The sequence below is a fragment of the Aythya ferina genome (assembly GCF_964211825.1).
Source record: "Aythya ferina genome assembly, chromosome: 2".
In the NCBI taxonomy this organism is placed as follows: Eukaryota; Metazoa; Chordata; class Aves; order Anseriformes; family Anatidae; genus Aythya; species Aythya ferina.
Window position 1 is genome coordinate 102089347 of NC_140297.1, and position 20047 is coordinate 102109393.

Here is a 20047-nt window from a genome sequence, read left to right on the forward strand (position 1 = left end):
TTCAAATTCTGCCTGGAAACTTAACCTTTCCTCTTCTGAATTGTTTTTGATTGATACCTCTTCTTCCTTACCCTCTGGTAAGTGCAGTCAGAACCACTATGTATTGTTGAACTCTCCTATTTCACTTGCAGTCTTCTATCATCCTCTTAATCTTAGCTTTTAAACTCTTAGTTACTGTTCTTGAGATTTTTTTTTTGTTAGGTAGACAAAATAACACAGTAATACCACAATTCAGTTTCTTCAGCTTGTTTAACAGCAACAGGGAAAAAAAAAAAAAAAACTATAAAAGTCATGCAGGTTGTTAAAGCAATTCAAATGTTGTTTACTATGCTAGTTAGATTAACTCAGAATTACGTTAATGATAAGGCAGCCAACAGAATTAAATTCCTTCTGAAAGCACCTGGAAAGTGAAGCTACGAACTATGTATTTTTATGTAGTTAAAAGCTTTATATACATACATGTCTTATTTTAATATATACTTGGTTGCACTTTTTGGGGAAGGTAATATTTTCTGTTTAACAGTGGACAGAGAAAGCCCTACAGTCTGTAATAAAGTCTGTAACATTTTCTTCCTAAGGGTTCTGTGGCTAGCTGCATAGAATGGTTTTAATGTAGTTGGTATAATTTGAGTTGAAATTTGATTTAATGTGGCCTTGCTTCAAGCATCTGTTAGACTTTCTTCATAAAAAAAAAAATTCAAATCAACTGATTTTTCTCTTGCAATATTGTATCTCTTCATTGCATGTGATTTTTTTTTGAGTATACACTTTTAAGTGTGAAAATGACTGCTAAAACAGTAGGCATTCACTTGTGATCCTACTAGTTATGTTTTAAAAAAATATATAAATCATACAACAAAATCCTCAGCTTCCTGCAGCACTGGTGAGTATCAGAAAAGATTGGGAAGGAGGGGGATGCATTATAGAAAGATGATGTCAAAATACTTCTTGTCATCTTTTACATATACGGATTTTCTTTGCAAGACTTAACATATCTCTGTTTATCTTTTGTTTGTTTTTTTCTTTATTGTTTTAAGTGGAAACAGTACTCAAGCAAATGCAAACTCAAGAATCTCTCTGCATTCTCCACTTGACATACAACATATTGGCCTGCCAGATACTGAAAATGAAGACACTTTAGAATTGCAGATGAAGCAGCTTAGCCTTCCTCAGTTCTGTGTTTCAGTCTTGGAAAACGCTATACCTCTTTTAAGAACAGGTGAGAAAACTCTGAATGAAATACTTCACTGGAGATTTTTGTTCAGATCATAAAGCTTCAATCTTCTGTTTGATTTACAGACTTGTGAAAGTTTTAGGTGCTTTAGGGACAGTGAGGAGTGGTAGGATTAAGTGTGTGTGTGTGAGGGGAAAAATGGCACGGTGAAATAGAACATCACTCAGGAAGAAGGAAAAAAAAAATGCTTACCAAAATATGTGTCCCAATCTCTTTGAACATGTATTTTTTCTCATGTTCAAGAATTAATAAACAGATTCGGAAAAAATGTTTGTTTTTATTATGTATGAAGTAAGAAACACGAGTAAAGATGGTCTAATTGCAACTAATGATTTTTATTTCACCTTAATTCTAAATTGCAAAATCTTTTGTTAGTGTTTTTGTTCTTAGGTTGTCTAAAATGGTATTTATTTGTAAAACAATTCAAAATAGATATTGGTAGAAGAGGTAAGGTTTTCAAATATAGGAGCTGGAAATATGTTTCCAGCTATTTCCATATTGATTTGTGATTGATTAGAATACTAAGTGTTTGTTTTTTGTTTTTTTTTTTTTGGTAGTACGCCTGTCACAGCTGGAATATGAGGATTTAATTAAAAAAATAAAAAATAAAATATGTATGAATCTTATACTTTTATTCAGTGTTCTTTTTTTTATTCATTATAACTTTTTATGACTTCCTCTTTTATCACAAAATACTCTTTTACTTAGTGTATTTGATAGTAACATCAGCATTCATTTATGTCACTAAGAAAGTTTATTCAATCCATTTTTTTTGGTAATAAAGCAAACTCACATTAATAAGAGCTTTGCTTTTTCCTTTTAGGATAGTGATATTACATAAAAATACTAACGCTTCAGAAGCACATTCTTGACTTCTGGCATCATCATTTATTATGTAGAAAATTTTATTTCCCATCTTTTCCATTTCTGACATGTCACTTCAAATCTATGGAGTTAAAATATAGTGAGTTTTTTCCATCGTTGAGGAGTGTTTGTTTAAAGTTTCTTTGCAGCTTATCATAGAACTAAAATTCATTTTCAGATGAATTTGGCCATTTCTCTTGCTCTTTTTTCTAAACTTCTACTTAGTCTAATAGATCATATTTCTTCCTTCTTCCACTGTGCTATAATGAGACAGAGATAAGAAAACCAATATTTTTATCTAGTTCCCATTGATCTGAAACCCTGTGATGTGAGTGCACACTGTGACATTGTAAGACAGTCACTGTCTTACAGCGCTGTAACGCACTGTTCCTCATATAATGGTGTTTTCTGAATTGCTTTTTCAGTAAAATGAACAGGAACCTTTACTAGCATTATTATCACTTTAAAATAAATATCCTTTTTCTTCCAACTAGTTAAGTTACTAGGTACGGGAAAATCAATAACTCTACTGTAAAATTCACTTATTTGTATTTTACAATGTAACATATCTTTTGGTTAAGCTCAAATTCTGTTCCTTGTAGAGATGCTCTCTGGAACTTTTACTTTGTTGTGCTGACCTGGTTTGTTATGTAAAGTTGTTTCAGAAATCAATAGTTGTGTTTTTTCTTTTTGTTTTTTTTTTTTGTGTTTTTTGTTTTTTTTTTTTTTGGTTTGGGTTTTGTTTGTGTTTTTTTTTGTTACCATTTTGTCTGAAGTTCAGTGGCTTAAAGTCAGTGCTAATACAGAATGTTTTAATGACAATTATTTAAAACTGAACATATCCGTCTTACTCTGCGTTTCATAATAACGAACTCTTATGATTCCCCCAGGTGTTGAGAAATGAGTATCTTGCAAATGTACTCATGTAAGACTATGGTGCAATGGTCTTAGAATCATAGAATATCCCGAATTGGAAGGGACCCATAGGGATCATCAAGTCCAACTCCTGGCACCGCACTGGTCTACCCAAAAGTTTAGACCATGTGACTAAGTGGACAGATATGTTTAAAAAGTAAAACAAACAGATATTTGAACACCTTATTGCTTCCTTATTCAGCTAGTTTGGCTTGTAAGATCAAACTCTTTAAAGTGATTTTGGTCCAGCTCTGTAGGTGCAAATGTGCTCTTACAAGCCAAGTTTAGACACAAAACTATGTGTTTCAGAGTTGGGTTTGGAAGAATACCTGTTACTTAATTTCAAATTCCTTTCCTTTGCCAATATTGTAGCAATTTAAAGGTTCTCATATATATCAGTGAAACTGGGAAGCAATAACATAAGGTGATGGAGATAATTCTATTTTAGATGGAGGTAATTTAGATGGAGATAGTTCTATTTTAGAACTACATTCCTCTCCTTGACTGAAGTCGCATCCTGTGGATCTGCTATTATCACGTCAGCTGTCTTGTCATACTAAACTCATACATAGGCAAAGATTGAGAGAGTTTAGTCTCTTCGCATAGACTTGTGTTTGTTATTTGTCTGCCTGTAATTAAAATGAGTAACAGCAATAGTGATGATCTGTATGAAGAATTGTAATGTAGACCGTTCAAAACAACTGGATGTGATAGTTGTGCATGTATGTCAATTCATGCTGCTGGCCCACTTTGACATCTGAGTACCTGTGCTATCTGCAGTTCCTGTGGGCTTGCCTCCATGTAATACTTGCATCTTTCCTTGTGATAGTTTCTAAACAGTGTTGCAGAGAGAGTTAATAGTACTTTAGTTTACATTTCATTTAATATTTGTGAATTTTGTAGATCTGAAGGTAACAATTTGCTAAACTAGTCAGCTTGTGTAGCGGTAAAAAGTTATTTTAACTTTTTTTTTTGCTGTCAGGTTAATTATATATTCTTTAGTGTAGTCTTCAGCAGAAATACTAATATTTCTGTATTAAAATACTAATAATACAAGGAGAATGGAAGCTACGTTTGATGTGATTAGCTATTGTATTATTTGCTTTTGAAATCAGATTCATAACTGTGTTGTATATGGATAAGGAGATTATACCAATATAGACAGGTTATCTCAGCAATCTGCCTAGCGGGAAGGCCATAGTCAGCTGAATTAACAATTCAGTATCTTTGTATGTGTATGAATATATTTGTCATATTCTTCTGGAGGTAGAGTTTCTTATATTAAAGTGTTCCAAAAATATTAATCATGCTAAATGATTCTGAAAAAACAGAATACTGACTTTGTCCTATTCATTGGTTCTGCCAACTCATTCTTATGGCAGTCCTGAGTTTGTACTAGCCTATGAAGTAGGAACAGTAGAACAGCATTTTTGTTAATTAAGATATTTCTGTTACTGCTTATGAAGTATTTTCCTTATCAGGTGTCACTGCAATCTGGTGTGAACCAGTCAGTACTTGATTGGGAAAACTACTTTAACTTTATTTACTATCAAGATAATTATATATTCTTCAATGTAGTCTTCGAGGGTGGTATCCAGCTACAGAATAGATTTTTTGCGTGGAAGTTATTTCCTGCACTATTGCAAGTGTAATGTTTAGCTTTTAACTTCAAAATTTTCTGAAACTACAGCTCAAATTAAAAGCACCCTTATTTAATACTTGCATTAGAATAGTATTCTTTTATTTTTCCTAGTGATTTATGAAGTCACCTTTCAACTGCTTTTGACACAAGAAATTTGATTAAGAATTTGCAAAATAATGAAGAGAGGACGAAAGTTATCAGGCATATACTTCTCAAATTGGTAATATTTGCTTAAAATGAATGGAATACAGCACTTCTGTTAGATTGGAAAAAGCAAGCCTTCAAAAAAGGCCCTGTGCCCTTCCTGCCATATGCTCGCTCAAAGCAGAACACTTCAGCTGCAAATTGCATGAGCTTTCATCATTTTCCCTACATTATTGACGCACACATTTCCCCCCCACCCCCCTTCAAGTATACCAACAAGGCTTCTGCAGTGTGTAAAATCTACAAAAGGTAGATATACTATTTTGTTCTCTCTTTTATACACACTGTATCAAGCTATGGAGCTTGCTTTTTAATTTTTAAAACAGATCTTGAGGGATGCTAAGTCTTTATTGTAGTTCAAAAATGAATTGGAAAATTCAGCGGTGTGTAGAATTCATCCGTGCTTTTAAATAGAAACACACCATCAAGAAGTAACTAAGCCAACAGTTGAGATAAATCAAGTATTTGGGGGAAACTGTCACAGTATGGTTCTCTAGGATGCCAAACATCCTTGGCATCCTCTGTTATCTGAGGTTGAAAATACTTGGTTGAACTCCAGATATTCTGCCTTGTTCTTTGTGAAACATGCTAGTCTTTCACTGCTTCTCCTCTAACATCTCATTATTTGTGGATCTTAGGGAGGGGTTGTATTTGTAGTTGTAAATATTTAAGCTTAGGTCAGGTTTCTTTGTAGTCCGATGTCCAAGCATAAAGCTGTACAAAGTATCAAAGTCACTAATAGACAGCTCAGAGTAGCCTTGTTTTCTGAGTCAGAAGGAGCAACAAAATATTAGGGAAAGGGGAGAAAATGTTACGGAGAAAAGTACAAGCAGATAAAGTGGTTATTCATCTGCCTTTCAAAAGAAGACCTCAAACAAAATAGTCTAGGAGGAAAGCCATTCTGCTATACTGAAAATGCAGATTATCAGGCAACATATATTGAATATCTGTAACCCAGCTCTCTCGATGGATGTGGTGGTGGAAGTGACTATTCTGAACTTCATCAAAATCCAGTAACTGGATTTACAGCTGTAATAAAACATAAATTGTATTGCAGGATATAAGCAAATGCAGTGTGTTTTTTCATGGATATGATTGCTTTAATGTCTTCTATTGTGGTTTTGCCTAGTTGTTGTCTTCCATGTTTTTAGAGCTGTTGCTGGTTGAGGGTAGTTAGCATTAGCGTAACAGAAGTGTACAGGAAAACTAACATTTCAAAATTTCAGGTTAAGAATAATCCCTTGTTCAGCTTGCTGTTGTCTCAATGTCATGTTATTTTGCTTATATTTTAATTTATCCTCTCATTTGTATTCCTAGGCAGTAGGAGAGTGACAATGGAAGTTCTTGAGTTGCTTGTTGAAAACATGTACCTTATTGGTGATGCTATTTCTGAGAATGTTTGGGAAGATGAAAGCCTTTTTGGATTGGAACTGGTAAGACTTTTTTAGGCTTCAGTCAAACATATTTAATAGTCTGCTTTTGTAAGCTTTTGACGTTTTCTGACATGATTAATATACATATTTAATGTTCTGCTGAGCTATCGTTTTGAAAAATCTTAAATAGTTTATTACTGGTTTTATCACTGGCACATTCTTTTTATTTTAAATGTAAGTTCTTTTACCAGAAGATACTGAAGTTTCACCTCAAGAAAATAAATCATGAGTTTTGTCTTGTAGTGAAAAGCTGTTAAGTAGCCTTTGAAACACGTGTAAGAAATGATCTAAGGGAAAAATACTGACTGAAAATGTTGAAGAGCATTTTGATTTAAATGACAGGTTTCGCTTTATTTACACCTTATAAACTATCTGTTTAAAAGTAGGGATATAACTGTTTAGGTCCAAAACTGGAATTGTAAAGTACATGGTGTCCACTTCTCACACAGGACTTACAGATCTCTGCACAGATTTCAGCTATTCTAACTCTGTTGCTTTGCTGGAAAGAAAGGAGAAAGCTGTTTGGCCCAAGGGAGATTCTAAGCATTATGGTGCTGATGGCTGAGCAATTTAAATTGCTGGAAAGACATACCTGAGCATAGTTGAGAATCATTATAGAGATGAAATATTAATGGTATTCCAATAATTATTAAAATATTACTGGAGACTTACCTACTTGCTACTGTACAAATGATTATATATTAGCTATAGAACCTATCCAAGAATGAGAACTTTTTTCTTTGAATTAGTATATTGGTCTGTCAAAAATCTATTGTCATTGATTAACACCATGTCAATACTGAAGATTTCTTGCACTAATCTAAGAAGTTTTGCTTGGGAAAGTCTGTAAAAGAACTGTGGTGGTTTCACACTGATGGCTAGCTAAATTCCACCTCACCAGTCTCTCCTTCCCCTTCCTCAGAACAGAGAGAAAATACGAGGAAAAAAGGCTCATGGGTTGAGATGAGGAGTGGTTTAATTAAAGGAAGCAAAAGGAGAAAATTATTCTCTACTTCCTGTCAGCAAGTGATATTCAGCAAGATGTCTGTCACATCTAGGGAAGTAAGGCCTTAATATGCATAGGGATTGCTCAGGAAGACAGATGCTTTCATAATGAGCATCCCCAGCACAGTGTGACAAGCTGTAACTCTGGCATTGCCAGGATCAGGGCGTGCTTCTTTCAGACATTCTATCGTTTTTTTGGGGGTTCCACAGTTGTTTAGTAGTAAGGTTTAAAACCACTGGAGGAGGCAGGTGACAGGTACTTGCCCATATCTTCACACGCCACTACCACACTGCCCGTGCGGCATTGTTAATTCTTTAACTTTAGAAAAAAGCATCCTGAAGACTACTGTTGGTTACCCAAGGACATTCAAAATACTCAAAAGCTATTGTAGCTATCCCACAAGGAGAGGAGGAGGAGGTACCATTCCTTATATCCTCCACCAAATGGGTCCCAGAGGAGAAAAGGGAGAAAGTGTAGTTGTTAATATTCTCCAGGAGATAGCTCCCGAAGTACACAGGTGATAGCAGAGATAATCTAAGAGCTTAATATAATCTTTGTCTAGTTGTTACATGACATGAATTAGTATATTCAGTTGCATACAAATCTGTCAAAGTATAGTAGAAATGATGAGCATCATCTCACATATGCTATATTGATTGCTGTTAGATGCCTGGAAACAAAAGTTGTTCTACTAACAAGCAAAAATCTGCAAATAAGCTTGGTAATTGTATGCAGTTATACCTATTTAAAACAAAACAAAAATATTTGGTGTTATATGGTGGTATAAGTTGATACCAAAGTTCTTCCACAGGTAGAGCTTTGAGATTTATTAGTAAAGTATTAGTTTGTTTAAACTTAACCTCAAAGAGGTGTAGTATCTACATTTATGATGCAGAACTGAATTGTGCAGTGCCATTCAAAAAAGCTAAATTTGATAGAACAATTTGATTAAAAAAAAAAACAACAAAAAAAAGCTCTTTATCTTTCGTAGTGTTTAAGTAGAAGATGAGCAACTGTGTGAAACAACTGTTAAGTTTACCTATGTGTTACTTAATAATATATCGAATAAGATATCTTTTACCAGAAATAGTGTTTATAGAATTGTTAGTTTTCAGTGCTTAGAAAACATTCTTTCTCTTTGTTTTGTATTAGCTCTAAGGGGAGGAGGTCATGTGTCTCACTTCCAGGAAGCTTGAAAGCATTTCTTGCTGATTCTTGATGTTCCTTTGTTTATCCGGTTTTAAAACTCTGCAATTGATTATATTTGTGAAAATTATTTATTTTGGAAATCCCAATCAAAAATACTTACATTTGAATATCTATGCATTTCATGCATGTTTTTCTGCTTCCATCCTCCCAAATAAAGTTTGTTTGTTTTTTTTTATGGTTTTGTCATGTGTTCTTAAGTATGGTTTGATTCTGCCATGTCAAAAAGTTTTGTTATTGTAGCCTCCAGTTTTTTGGATCACAAGCTTTGAAAACAGTCCTTGCTGTCTCAAGGAGGAATAAAGTCTTTGATTCTACTGCTGACTTGAGATTCCATGGTCTTGCAGCAGAGGCTCTACTTCTTGTGAACTGTAGCAGCACAGAGAGAAACTTATTTTTTTGTACTCTATAAGAAGAGTACAAATCCTTTTCTTCTCACTGTGCAATAAGTTTTGATGATAATTTATTTAAAGACTTGATTTAGTCAATTGCTTTTTGTCATTTTCTTCAATTTTATCTAGAGTTGGATGTATTAACTCTTTAACAGTGATGAATAGAATTAATAAGTCAAATCTCACATTTGGTATTGCCTTCTTAATTGTTACTCTGAAAACTGGCATTCTAAATCTGGCATTCCAACTACAAAACCTGTTTTTTTCAAGTTCTAGAGAAAAAAAAAATTCCCCTTCTTGTGTCAGTGAGTTGGATCCCTCCAAATGGTAGTGATTTTATATAATTTGAGAAATGTGCTGATGTTTCCTTTGAGGATGAATGGGCATATAAAACATTTGATCTCAAATATTTTCTTTAATTTCTTTTACATTTTTGAATTAGTTTAATTAGTGAGTTCAAACTAGATCCTAATATTTCTATACTGAAAAAGATGTTCAAAATATACTCTAATGCTAGAAATTCCAAAATGGAGTATGAGCAAGAATTAAGAAATGAAGAGCAAGGGGAGAAGAAATGGAAGAGCGAGTTATTAATGGGTAACAAAGTATTCAGAACTGCAAATGAAGGTGTAAAGTGAAGTCTAGTACTTAGACAAAGTTCTATTTGGAAGCCGAATGAAATACTAATTTACAAATGGAAAAATGGTACAACACATACAGTATCTAGCATCTTCAAAATAACTATACATCTTTACAGCATTTATACAGTAATTATAACGTGTCAGTTACTTCTAATGATTGTGTGCTTTATTTATTTTTTAATTTTATCTTTTCAGAGAGACAAATTGCTTCTGGTCTTGGGTTTGCTTGGAGAAACTATATTATATCACAAAACCAATATAAGTGCAGAGCAGCCTGAGGTGATGATGGTGCATCACAGAATGGCATTTACTAGCATTTCTCTTTTCACTATTAGATTGCTGCAAACACTTCTCCCCGTAGAAAAGGTAGGCCATCGCTAATTTGAAAAGTGATTGTGTTTGGGTTTTGCGTTTTAAGAGAGAAGAAAGGGACGTTTTACTTAATGCTGGGAGAACAGCAACTAGACAGAGAAATTCATCTGACTTATATCGGCTGTTATATGGTTGAAGAAGGGAACTTTGTTCTTCAGGTATTGGTGCATTCTGCAGAATCTGCTGCAGAATACAAGTCTAAAAAAAAAAACTTTTAATACAGTGTTTTTCATGAGGCTTTCAAAATGTAATGTTTTTTTCTTCCTGTAACTTTTTTTTTCCTGGTATTATTCATGATTTGCAAAGCTATGCTGCCCCCTGCTTGTTTATTGTTAACATGGTATGACTAGTACTGTGTAAAATCATCACTCTTAATTTGATGGAATGTAGTGAGCAAATATGCTTTACACTTTCTACTGATTTAAAATGTTTGTTTTTAATGCTCTTTAAACAAGTTCTTGGGTTGTTTCTTCTGAATTTATTTCTAATAGGGTTCTTGTAGTTGGAAGTTGTTGTAGGATGCAAAGTAGTAAAAAAAAAAAAAAAAATAAATCCTCTTTAAAAGTCTGTTTACGTTTTTTGTCAGTTTAAATTGCATTATAGTTCTTTCTAGACATTGCTCAATTTGAATAGCAGATTGTGGTGGTTTTACTCGGGTGGGCAGCTGAGCTCCACCACAACTGCTCTCTCACTCCTGCTCTCCTCAAAGAGGAAGGGGGAGAAAACAGAGAACTCAAGGTTTGAGATTTAATTAAAGGGAAAGGGAATGGGGAGAAAAAGAAACAATAAGTCCACACGGAAGCACGGGGGGGGGGGGGAGGGGAAATTATTCTCTGCTTCCCATCAACGAGCGATGTTCGGCCACGTCCTGGGAAGCAGGGCCTCAAAAATGCGTAGTGGTTGTTCAGGAGGAACAGCCCCCTCCCCCATGAGAGCCCCCCCCTTTTATTGCTGAGTGTGACATCAGGTGTTATGGAATATCCCTTTGGTTGGTTTAGGTCAGCTGCCCTGGCAATGTCCCCTCCCCATCACTTGCTCACCCCCAGCCTGCTGGCTCTTGGGGGCTTGGAAGGAGTCCTGATGCTGTGCCAGCACTATGCAGCAATAGACACAACACTGGACTGATATCAGTGCTGTTCCAGCTACGAGTGCAGAACACAGCACTCTGGGCTGCTGCAGGGAAAAGGTGACTCCATCCCAGACAGACCCAACACACAGATTCACTTCTCAGTTACGTTTTTTTTTTTGCCATGAACATTAAATCTTTTACTAATGAAGTTGTTTCTTGTCCCTGAAAATAAGTGCAGACATATTAATCTAATGATTTTTTAATTTTTATGCTTTCATGTATTTAATATAAAATTTTAAATTTGCATATAGCAGGAGTTGAAAATAGTTACTGCATTTGAGGTCAAAATTTAAGTTGAATGAAGACTTGCAGTAAGGAAGACAAACAAAACCAAACAAAATGTAACCAACAGAAATCACAGTTCTTAGTATGTGATATTACTATATACAATTGTACACCTTTTCTTATTAGTAGGAGAGAAATAATTGTGGTCTGTATATTCTCTGCCATCTAGTGGTTGGACAGTAGACTGACCTGGCAAATCCATGAAGTTTTTAGTGCTGTGGCTGGGTTGTATGCATCTCATATTTTGTGACTAGTTGCAGGTTTAATGTTAGAACTGGAATTTACTGGACTCCTACAATTTAATCAAAAAATAAATTCTTCATATAGAACTCATTTGATTTTTTGTTTCTTCTAAATTTTAAGCAGTAGCAATAATGATGATACTTATTAGAAGACTGCAAATGCTGTTGTTGGTTTTACTGTATTTTCAGGCTGTGTTATTCTGACGCTTGTTTTCTTTTCTGAAGGCGAGTAAAGTTTCACAAAAGAGTTTGCTGAATGCTTTATTTCTTCTCTCTATGGATGTACCCTTTTCCTTGGAATATCCAAGCATTCATGAAGCTGTTGCAGCCTACCTGGAGCAGATGAGTTCCGAGAACTATAGTATTTATAAAAAAGCTTCAGAAGCTGCTTATTCCATTGAATGCACTTGTAGCTTTATGACTGAAGTTCATAAGAAGGTGTGGAATTCCATTATATAAAGCATTTTCTGTAGGCAAACTTATTTCCTGTGCTTGTTTTTTCCCCTTGTAAAAAATGTTCTGGCAGTGTGAAAGAAAACTAACAGATGTATTTTATACTCATGAGGGGGAAAAAACAAAGAAAAAAGTCAGATTGTAAGTGGGTTTATAATCTAATTATAGGCGAAGTAGTAGGAAAAAAACAAGTACTATATTTAAATATATAATGTGTATATGTATGCATGTGTGTATATGTTGTTGCCTAGTATTTAAATATTTTAGATAATTTAATTCCAAACTATCTGGTAATAGTATTTCTAATACACTACTAATTCTAGACTGTGTGAAATTTGGGTGGTTCGCTTACGAGGACAACTGTTACATTATGTTTTATTAGTTTAGAGAGATTCCAGCATGGTGCTCAAATATTCTCCATTATTTGAATGGACTAGTAATTATTGCTGGTGCAAAATGCTTATTCTGTTGTCACCAAAATAAATATAAATGAATGAAATACAGCAATTGATATGTCCTGCTATCTTAAATTGGAGTTGATTCATCCTTTACATAAGCATGTCCTGAACTTAATCAGCAATTTACTCAAAATATTATTCATAATGAAGTTGTAATCTTCTTCAATTTTAAGTGGCTCATGCTTAATGTATTTGTCAAACAAGAGTATGAACACATAGGAAGATTAAAAAGATAAATAAATAAAAATTAATAGTGTTAAAATAGTGTTAATAGTGTTAAAAGTTAATAGCTTAACAGCTAAATCTTTTATCATACTCTATTCTTGGATACTTCAGAAAGTTTTTTGAGTAGTGTTAGTAGCATACTAGTTCATGCTGTGAAAAGTTAGATACTCTTTATTCCCAGTGAGTTTAATTGATCTTTATCTGGATTCAGCAGACGAAGAGTTGTCAGCTCACAGGAGTAGGTACTAAAATGTATTTGTTTGAAATCCAATGAGTTTGTTCGTTGGGTTAACTATAAGCTTCTCTGTGAAGGGCTGAATGAAACCATGTGTAGTAAAAACAGTGATGAATTATACAGTGAAGATTATACAGTAACATTTTATATTTTTATATTACAAAATTTGATAGTTTCTTTCTCTTTATTTTACTTTTCAGGGGGAGAAGAACTTTCCTGAATTATTAGAATTGGCAGATCAAGCCTTAAGTAGCCTACCCTACCATCAACATTTGCCCTTGCTTCAGGAATGCATTCACATGTGCTCAAATCTGTAAGTACCTATAAAACTTAAGAAAATATCAATTAAAAAAAATAAATTATAATGCTTTCTCAGGTAGAATCTCAACTTGTTTGAAATATTTTTGCCCTTGTATTTAACCTTTTTTTTTTTTCTTTTAGCCATTGGAAGATCTCTGGTAAATAATTTGTACCATCCTGTGGTAAATTTATTTTTTTTTAAATGAGTGTCAGGTGCTAAAACCCCATGCTTTATTCTTTTCTCAGTGTAAGCTTTTATGATTTTGCCTTCAAAGAAGCAGTCTCAAAACATTTTGACCTGTCTTTTGAACCTTTTTTAAAGTTCTTTTGTTCCTGGTGTATTTGTGTTCCTTTCCTTCAGAACTCATGAAGGACCTATTTTATTGCATATTGCAATAAATAAGATGCATATTGCATATTGAATCTTGTTTATTAAACAGCCTGTTTTAATTTTTAATGTTAAAGAACTTAAGGTACTCTATGGTGCCTGGAAACATTTTGTATCAAACTCTTAAGTAGAAATACCAAATCTGAATTTTATGCGTTTTCAGACCTTGAGTGCAGGTATTTTTTCAAAGGAAACTACTTTTAAGAGCTTTCTAATACTAGTAGCTTTTAATCCTGAAGTGTTCTAATCCTTGTAGAATTATTGTTTGCTTACAATTTCAGAAAACAGGAGTTCACTTAAACTGATTATTGTCTTTTGACTAATGTCAATTTTCTTTGTGACAATAAGATGGACTGCTATGTCTACATGTAAAAACAAAGATAACAAAACAAATCTGAAAGCACTTTTTTTTTTTATAATTATATGCCATGTTTTAAAGACTATTGAAAGTCAGTAGAATTTGATATTTTCAGATTAATGTAAATGTTTATCAGGTTCCTAATTTTCACGAGAGATTTGAAAAATGATGGTCTTTATTTTACATATAAGTATGGAAAGAAGGTATTTTTACAAATGTGATTGTTACGATTTTGCCAAAACATAATGATAATGATATTGAACTTCTGTCAATCAAGTGATTTTTCTTTTCAGGAAGTATTTTTGAGGGGTTATCTTGAAGCTTAACAAGAAAATGTTTTATAGGCATCTTTAATTCCTGTAAAATAAACATAGTCACTACATGGAAGTTACTCATAGTCAATTTTATAATGTAAATTTAACTATTTTTCATTTTAAGTTGGAAGTCTGGCCAGGCAAACCCATTGCTTCAGACTGAGGGTCAGAATGTGCTTCTCCATCTATTGGCTCATCCTTTGCTGAATATAAAAACTGAAGCTTATCGCTGCTGTCTTGAAGTGGTTAAGGTTAGAACTAAAGCTTTCTTAACACTGTTGGTGTTGTGTTAAATAATGTATATTGTGTGATTCCCTCATCAAGAGCATTGTTACTGCCAAATTCTGCTCACCACATTATATGCTTTAAGATCTGTATAGACACAGACTTGCAGTATGCTATTCTATATCTGGGATTTAAAACTACTTGGTTAGATTATACTTCAGGTACTTCCCTTCAGAATGTCTCTAAAGTGAGGGGAAAACCAGTGATTGACAATTTTGCTTTTTTAAAATGATTCTTAGTAATACTGGTCACTGTTTGTTGTTTTTTTTGGTTGGTTGGTTTGTTTTTGCTGCTGCTCTGCAGAAATGTTTCAATTTCAATTTTTTTTTTTTTAAATTGAAGTGTTCGTTTTTACTTGTCTGCTGAAATGAGATTGCCCAGTTTGTATTTTCCTTGTGGAGGTTTTTCACTTTTCTTTTGTGCTTTTTTTTTTTTTTTCCTTTCTGAGCAAAAATCATTTTTAGTTGGCTGCTTTTCAGGTTTTTGCAAGAATGTTTACTTAAGGGAAATAGAATAATGTAATACTGACACTTTCACAATATATATATATATATACACACACACACACACCCCTACAGTCTGCTTAGTTGCTTAGACTTTGAAAAAAAAAAATTAAAACAATAAATTAAAAAAAATTCCATGCATAAAAACATGGGGAGCATTTAAAAATATTTAAGTAGCATTATGTACAGATCTTTAACAAATTTAATTTGTGTTTTTTTTTTTTTGTTTGGCTGTTTTGATTTTGATTATTTTTTATTTTTTTCATAAAGATCATTCAAGGCATAAAGAGTGCAAGCTTCCCAAAAATGTATGGTTGTATTCTGTATTAATAATGGTAGTGTCATATTCATCAGATCATTTCAGGTATTTATAATTGGCTTATATCAGTGAAAATAAAAACCACCATTCTATTTTGATATCATAATACTTGGGCATAATTATATTTTCTATTATGGGTGTTAACGGGCTAAATGTCATACTGATATAGCACCATTCAATTAAATACAAAGATATGGGAGCAAGTTTTTCACAAGGCGAACAAAAAAACCACTGCCTCCACTGAATAACATTTGTAGCTTTTTGTGAGATTTTTACCTGACTGTTAAAGGTTTTGCTTATTTTAATATCATGCTGAACAATGTAAAAAATTTGATCTAAAATAATAGTTTAAAAAAAGTAATGCAAAATCATTATGTTATGTAGGAGTTTTTAGTCAGTGATCAACAAAGAAGGTGTTTCTACCAGGACCATAAAGTTAAATTTTTAGTGTTCCTAGCTGCAAAAAGAAAGCCTTTTACTGGAGCACAACTTAAGGCAGTCTATAAAACAAGATTCAGTAATGGGAGACTGTCTTCAATTTTAAAACTAACCATCTTTATTTTTACTGAAGGACTGTCTAGGTGTTCATAATATTGCTAAACCTGTTTCTTCAGTCTGCCATGGAGTACACTTTCTTCTTCATCCAAAAGTTTTATATGAAATCTCTACGTTTGGCCTTCAGGAAGATAAAAATGAGGTACTGTGTTTAGGAACTGTTTATAAGCTGATGTGTGGTGTTTTGAGGCTTACGTGAAGTTTTGATTTCATATGGTTTCTTGTATAGAGAAAAACTATGCAAAGAGTGAAGTTATATTAAATTGAAGGTTTTCTTCATCACAAATTCAGAGACAAAATAATGTTCTATATAGAAGATGTTATTCCATATGATATAGACCAATGAAAAAATTAAATAAGCTATGTTTTTTAGTCATCTTCTGTGCAGTATTCAACACTATAAAATGTGCATATGACAAAATAGCATGTATGACGCTTTACATTTATAGTAGACATGAAGTCTCAAGTCTTTGTAAAGGTGGGATGACTTCTGAAATGCATGTATAAGTTGAGGAGCAAAAATACATCTTAAGTCTGCAGGGTTTGTTATAAAAATATATTTCATTGCTTCAGATGCATCTGTGTTTAAATACATGAGCATTATACAATGTATCGTTATACAATGTATTATACAATATATCAATACAGAAGAGGATGAAATTGCTGTTGAGTTCAATTGTATGCACAAATTGCTTAATGCCAAATACTTAATGCACAAATGCATTAATATGCTTCAACTTTTGGTTAGCTCTGAAGTGGTCAGGCAGTTGCACTAGATGATCTTTGAAGGTCCCTTCCAACTGAACTACTCTATTCTTTTAATTTCTTAGCTTACATATGAAGCTAAGAAAGGAGTTCTGACAGGGAAGAAAAATGACTCAGGTTCTTTCTAACCACTTTGTAGCTGATCTGTAAGGTTGCTACAGTCGGAGGGGAAAGAAGAGTAATTAACCAAGGATTCTTGGTTATATTTGTTTTTTTTTTTTGCTGGTGATGTGAAGAATTGTTTTGATTGAATTTTGCTTCTGAGGATAATTGAAGTGTTTGATTTTTGCCAGTCTGCTGAAATAAGGTAGTGATTTTTTTTTAACACAACACTACATATTTCCATTTAAAAATGTTTTTTAGAGGTTACCATTTTAAAATGAGAAGTAAAGTGTGTTTGATAATGTACTTTGTATTTATAGTTTGTATATATTTTCCTTTTTTCCAAGGAAAGCATTTATTTTGTTTGTCTAGTCACTTGGATGCCTTATATTAAAAAGTCTGACTGGTGAAGCATATCAAATGAATTGATATTCAATTGATACTGAATTTAAGGAGATTGCTAAGAGAACAATAAGAATGCATTATTAGGAAAGAACAAAATTAAATGATTTTGTAAGCATGCATTCTGTGTCTCAACAAAGTATGTTATTCAGATCATACCAAGGCCTATTCTTTTTCCTTCTTGGATGTTTATCTGTTGTTTAAATTCTCATAAAGCATCGGTTTAACCTTTCAGACATGTGATGATATGAAGACACAGAAGAACCTTGTATCCCAAGGTTGGGCTTAAGATTTGCTATGGATTTCTACAAATCCAGTTGCTTAAAGATAGGACAGGATTTATAAAAGATAAAAGATTTAAAAAAGACAGATTGTTCTTGTTACCTGGAGGGAGAGTATTTTTATTACTGGTGTGAAATGCAATTTTTTAGCTGCTAAAGGTAGGTATTTATTTAAAGAAGAATGAATTCTGAGCTGTTTTTTTTTCTCCTCTATTCCCATTATAGCAATAATAATAGGTTGTATATGGTGTACATCAATACAGTATTTATATTGCATCATATACCTTTTTTCTTTTAATGATTAAAAAACCAAAAAACAAATTTATTCATGTACAATTGGAAAGTTTTGATGATCTTAGTTTGATTGTTTTCTTCAATAAAGTGAAATGGCCGTATAAGAGGTTTTAAGTCCTTCTAAATCCTCTACAGAAGCATATCATAAAGACTGGAAATTCTGGGAATTACCTCAGAAATGTAGAGTGTGGTGGTTAACATTCCATCCAGACCCAGTACAAGAGTCAAAAAAATAAACTTTTCTTTTTACCAGGAGGATAGAGGGGCCGATAGATGTATAAGTTGAACTAATGGTTTATTTTATTTCAGAAAGATTCATTAATATTTATAGAAAAGCCAAAACAAAGTTCTGAGGGGAAAATGATTGGATAAAAAGTCATGAAGTCATTTTAGATATGTTAGATCTAAAACAAACAAAAATAAAATTCAGGCTTATTCTTACATGAGAGACTCCAGCAGTGGTCGTGGTGTATTACAATTTTAACTTGGAAGATAACATTTTGGCATTGGCACATCGTATGCTTAGACTCTAGTACGTAGGCAATCCAGAGAGGAATTATGTTATCTATAGTTGTCTCTCTGCCTGAATAATGTTTTTAATTTCAAGACTTCTTGTTTGTACTATTTAGGTAGAACTGTTTGATTTCTGTGTTCTGAGAGGCTTTTTTAACAGTCTGATGTTTAGTGTGACAGACAACTTAGAAGTTGTCATTCAGTGATAGTATTTCTTCTGTAGATCCTTTCTCTTTGAGTTTTTTTTTTTTTTTTGTATTACATTTTTTCTTACAACATTGACAAACTGATCTAGACACATCAGCTCTGGTATTGGTTTCTTTTTTTGTTGTTTAACAGGTACATTCCGCAGCCAAGGCCATTCTGATGCATCTGTTGCAGGGCCAATTAGTAATGGCAGTATTGACTTGGAACAAGTTTATTGAAGCTCTCTATCCCATCATTCCTGTTTTACAGGTACTTCTATGTGCTATTATCTGAATTTGATGTATTAAATCATGTAAACAGCAGCACTGTCCTCTTAAACCACAGCAAGAAGTTGTAAGTACCACCTGGAGAGTAGGTTAACAGTAATATACCCACAGACTTATCAAAAGTCAAATAACGAATGTTATATGGGTTTAGATGCCAGCCAGCCAGAGTTACTACTTTTAATTTTGTAGACAGATTTTAGCCTGTTATTGCTAGAATGTGAAACTCTGAAATGTAGTAGAAATTAACAGTTACTGACTATGACTTAATTACAGCTTAAAACATTGAATGCTTTTTCATGCTTATTTAAGTGCGTCCCACATCTTCAAGGTTGAACGTTCAGAGATCTGTGATTGTACAGTTTTCTGATCAAGTACATTTAAGCTGTGTTTTCTTTGTTTCCTTTTTTGTTATTATTTGATTATAAGTATCAACAGTCAGTATTATCCTTAACATCGGTCTTCATATCTGTAATACTGCACCCATTTTATATTCCGTACCTTCACTCTTGGTTCAATCTAATAGTTACTTTTGCAGCCTTCAGTCTGATTTTCAGCCTAGTTTCTCCATCAAAGTTTTTTAGCACTAAAGAAAAAAAAGATAGAGATTTCCTTTCTATGATCTACCTATAGATCATAGATTCCAAATTAAGGCTAAACATGTATTGAGAGATTCTTGTTCAAATTCATTTTTCTGAGTAGAATTTTTCTCTGTGCTGCACCTTGTCATGGCTACATAAAACAAATATTTGACCAGAGACTACTGAAGGCCTATATTTACCCAATGTATATAAAATGCCTTATATTTTCATAGAATCACAGAATGACTTGAGTTAGAAGGGCCCTTAAAGATCATCCAGTTCCAATACCACTGCCATGGGCAGGGATGCCACCCACTAGGTCAGGTTGTCCAGGGCCTTGTTAAGCTTAGTCTTCAGGGATAAGGCATCCACAGCTTCACTGGGCAACCTGTTCCAGTGCCTCACCGCCCTCTGAGTGAAGAATTTCCTCCTGTCCTCTAATCCAACCCATCCACATCCTTCTTGTTCTGGGGGCCCCAGGCCTGGATGCAGGACTCCAAGTGGGGCTTCACAAAGGCGAAGTAAAGGGGCATGTCATGGTTCTGCTCGAGTGGGCAGCTGAGCTCCACCACAGCCGCTCTCTCACTCCCCCTCCTCAAAGAGAGAATGGGGAGAAAATACAATGAAAAGGGCTTCAAGATTGAGATAAGGACAAGATCGTGCAGTAATTATTGTAACGGG

General features: G+C 33.6%; 1 protein-coding gene across 5 annotated transcripts in view; it reads left to right on the forward strand.

The window, feature by feature from the left end:
• RTTN (rotatin) overlaps nt 1–20047 on the forward strand; it is an 84198-nt gene that overhangs the window by 9696 nt on the left and 54455 nt on the right. For all 5 annotated transcript variants that reach the window (XR_014690381.1, XM_084511392.1, XM_084511389.1 and 2 more), the window contains exons 9-16: nt 1038–1219; nt 6177–6292; nt 9733–9903; nt 11791–12003; nt 13137–13249; nt 14421–14547; nt 15975–16100; nt 18655–18771. Coding sequence is in view for 4 of the 5 variants with exons in the window: in XM_084511392.1 (XP_084367518.1) it covers nt 1038–1219; nt 6177–6292; nt 9733–9903; nt 11791–12003; nt 13137–13249; nt 14421–14547; nt 15975–16100; nt 18655–18771 (1165 nt within the window). In the remaining variant the exon portion in view is untranslated. The remainder of the gene's footprint in view (nt 1–1037; nt 1220–6176; nt 6293–9732; nt 9904–11790; nt 12004–13136; nt 13250–14420; nt 14548–15974; nt 16101–18654; nt 18772–20047) is intronic.